This window comes from Mycena indigotica (assembly GCF_014461135.1).
Source record: "Mycena indigotica strain 171206Taipei chromosome Unknown Mind.scaff0003, whole genome shotgun sequence".
Classification (NCBI taxonomy): Eukaryota; Fungi; Basidiomycota; class Agaricomycetes; order Agaricales; family Mycenaceae; genus Mycena; species Mycena indigotica.
Window position 1 is genome coordinate 495,309 of NW_023503002.1, and position 2,112 is coordinate 497,420.

A 2,112-nucleotide genomic window follows, 5' to 3' on the forward strand; every position below is an offset into this window, starting at 1 on the left:
AGATTAGATCCGCCGACGTTTCCGGTTCTTTGAGTTGGTCGCTGAACACATACAAGGCACGACTTGCCATCCGGCGACTGACCGTGCTTGAATACGAGACAAAATGCGCGATTGGCGACACGGTCTAATAATAGGGTATTAGAGGTCATCGACGTAAATAGTTAGCTTTGTGTGAACTTGAACCAGGCAGTGCATACTTGATAGGATCGCCTTAAGCATTCCCATGATCAACAGCCGGTGATCAACAACAGATTCGATTGAAAGCGAGCAAGCAAGTCCTTTGTACATGACGGATGTTACAGAGAGCAATGATGCGGTGGAGAATTGCGGATGATAATCATATCATGTCTTGTGTTGGAGATTTTACCATGGAAGCGGCAGTGGTGTCGGTAGGTCCTTGCCCATCGTGGCTTCGGCGGTGCCGATATCGCTGTCAGGGTAAGCGTCGAGGAGAAGAAGAGGGGAGAAAGACGCACCGTGAGCCTCGGGGTGCCCAGAACTGGCCTGTCTTTTCGAGAGAGAATGCGTCGATGAAGGGGATGAGGGAGGCTGCGGCTTCGTCTGGGGTTACAGCTGCGGCGAATGAGCGAAGTACAGGAGAACAGAGGGAAAACGCACCACCGCCAGAGTCCCAGAACTCATCGTACCCCACGTTCTTCGTCATTTCCGTGCGCATAAAGCCCGGCTTCAAGGTCAATAAGCTCCGGCCGACAAAAAAGAAGAGAATGCCACGCACATGGACGATGGCAACGGCTACGCCCATCCCCAGCAGGTCGAGGCTGAGCAGCTTGCCCACCATATTCAGCGCTGTCTTGCTCGCGTGGTGCGCGTAGTTCCCGCCACCCTCTTTCGCGTGTCGCAGCCCAATCGACCCGGCCTCCGAGCTCACCAGCACGACCTTGCCCGCGTCGTTCGGCACCCCGCCCTTGATGTGTGTCTTCACTTTCCCCGCGGTAATGAGGGCCTGCACGACGAATAGCGGGCCGACCGCACACGTGGTGTACATCTTCACCTCCTCGTCCCACCGCGGCTCTTCAAACGACTCCCGGGTAAAGTATCCAGCGGTTATGATGACGGTGTCGAGCACCGCATGTGGCGGGAGCGCTGCTGCAAGCGCAACGCCCGCGGATTCGGTGGCGATGTCGATGGCGGGCACCCAGAGGATGTTGTCGTGGGACGGAGAGGAAGGCGGGGAGGGGGAGCGACACGTGGCGTAGACAGTAGAGCCCGCGGCGGCATAGGCAGACGCCAGCGACGCGCCGAGTCCACGCGTGCCGCCGACGATGAGCACAGTCGACATGATGGTTAGGTGTAAGGGGTATGACGACGATGACGAGTGTGACATGCCGTGATCGTCCTTCGCCATGGGACGTGACGCTGACGTGGCTTCTTTCCTTCCCTCACTCAGCACGAAGTGAACAATAACAACCCCAGGGCATCTTCCTTCCTGACGTTGGGCGTCTTGGAAACCAACATTGTATGTTGTATTCATCTGCTTCTGTTGCTTACTTCCCACACAGCGTAATTGTTCAGCTTGACGTGGACAAGGCAGACTAAAAACGGCACAAAGAGGAGCAATGTGCAACGCGCCAGTGCCCGCCGCGACGGGACAATGTACATTGTCATTCTTTGTCTCGTTTTCGTCCGCCCCGCCGGTTTTTGTCCTGCTTTCGATAACTGGGACTCACGAGGCAGTGTCCTACAATAAGGCCTCCCGGGACCGAGTCCTCCCCAATTCTAAACATCACTCGACCACGCTATGGCACTCCTTCACCTCCCTGTCGAGCTCCCATCGACGGGTCCCCGCGGCTGCACTACAGTGCGTGTGACCACCTCTCGAATGCTGGATCAGTGTAGATGTCAACCAAAAAAAGATGACCACCGTTCATTTTTTGTAATGACCATAGTATTCTAAGATTGCAGGAAATGAAAGCTACAGGGTAGAGGTACCTTGAGTTAAAATATCTAAGGAATTGGTGAAGGGTTTCAAAATAGTGACCCCAGAAAAGTGATACCTGTGGGAAAATCATGTCGGCATCACTTGGCATTGATGTAGATCACTCAAATATGGCAGATAGACGTTGATGGGTGTGATAGCATCACTATATATCA

At 54.3% G+C, this 2,112-nt stretch overlaps 1 protein-coding gene across 1 annotated transcript; it reads right to left on the reverse strand.

Moving 5' to 3' along the window:
* Positions 1-363: 363 nt before the first annotated feature.
* On the reverse strand, positions 364-1,315 carry MIND_00298700 (Oxidoreductase, short chain dehydrogenase/reductase family superfamily; the record flags this gene model as incomplete). Its single annotated transcript, XM_037359849.1, has 4 exons — positions 737-1,315; positions 619-685; positions 477-573; positions 364-430 (listed from the first exon to the last, which is right to left on the reverse strand). Exons 1-4 carry the CDS (start codon positions 1,298-1,300, stop codon positions 364-366), a joined length of 795 nt encoding a protein of 264 aa, XP_037222734.1. The 5' UTR covers positions 1,301-1,315.
* Positions 1,316-2,112: the final 797 nt, after the last annotated feature.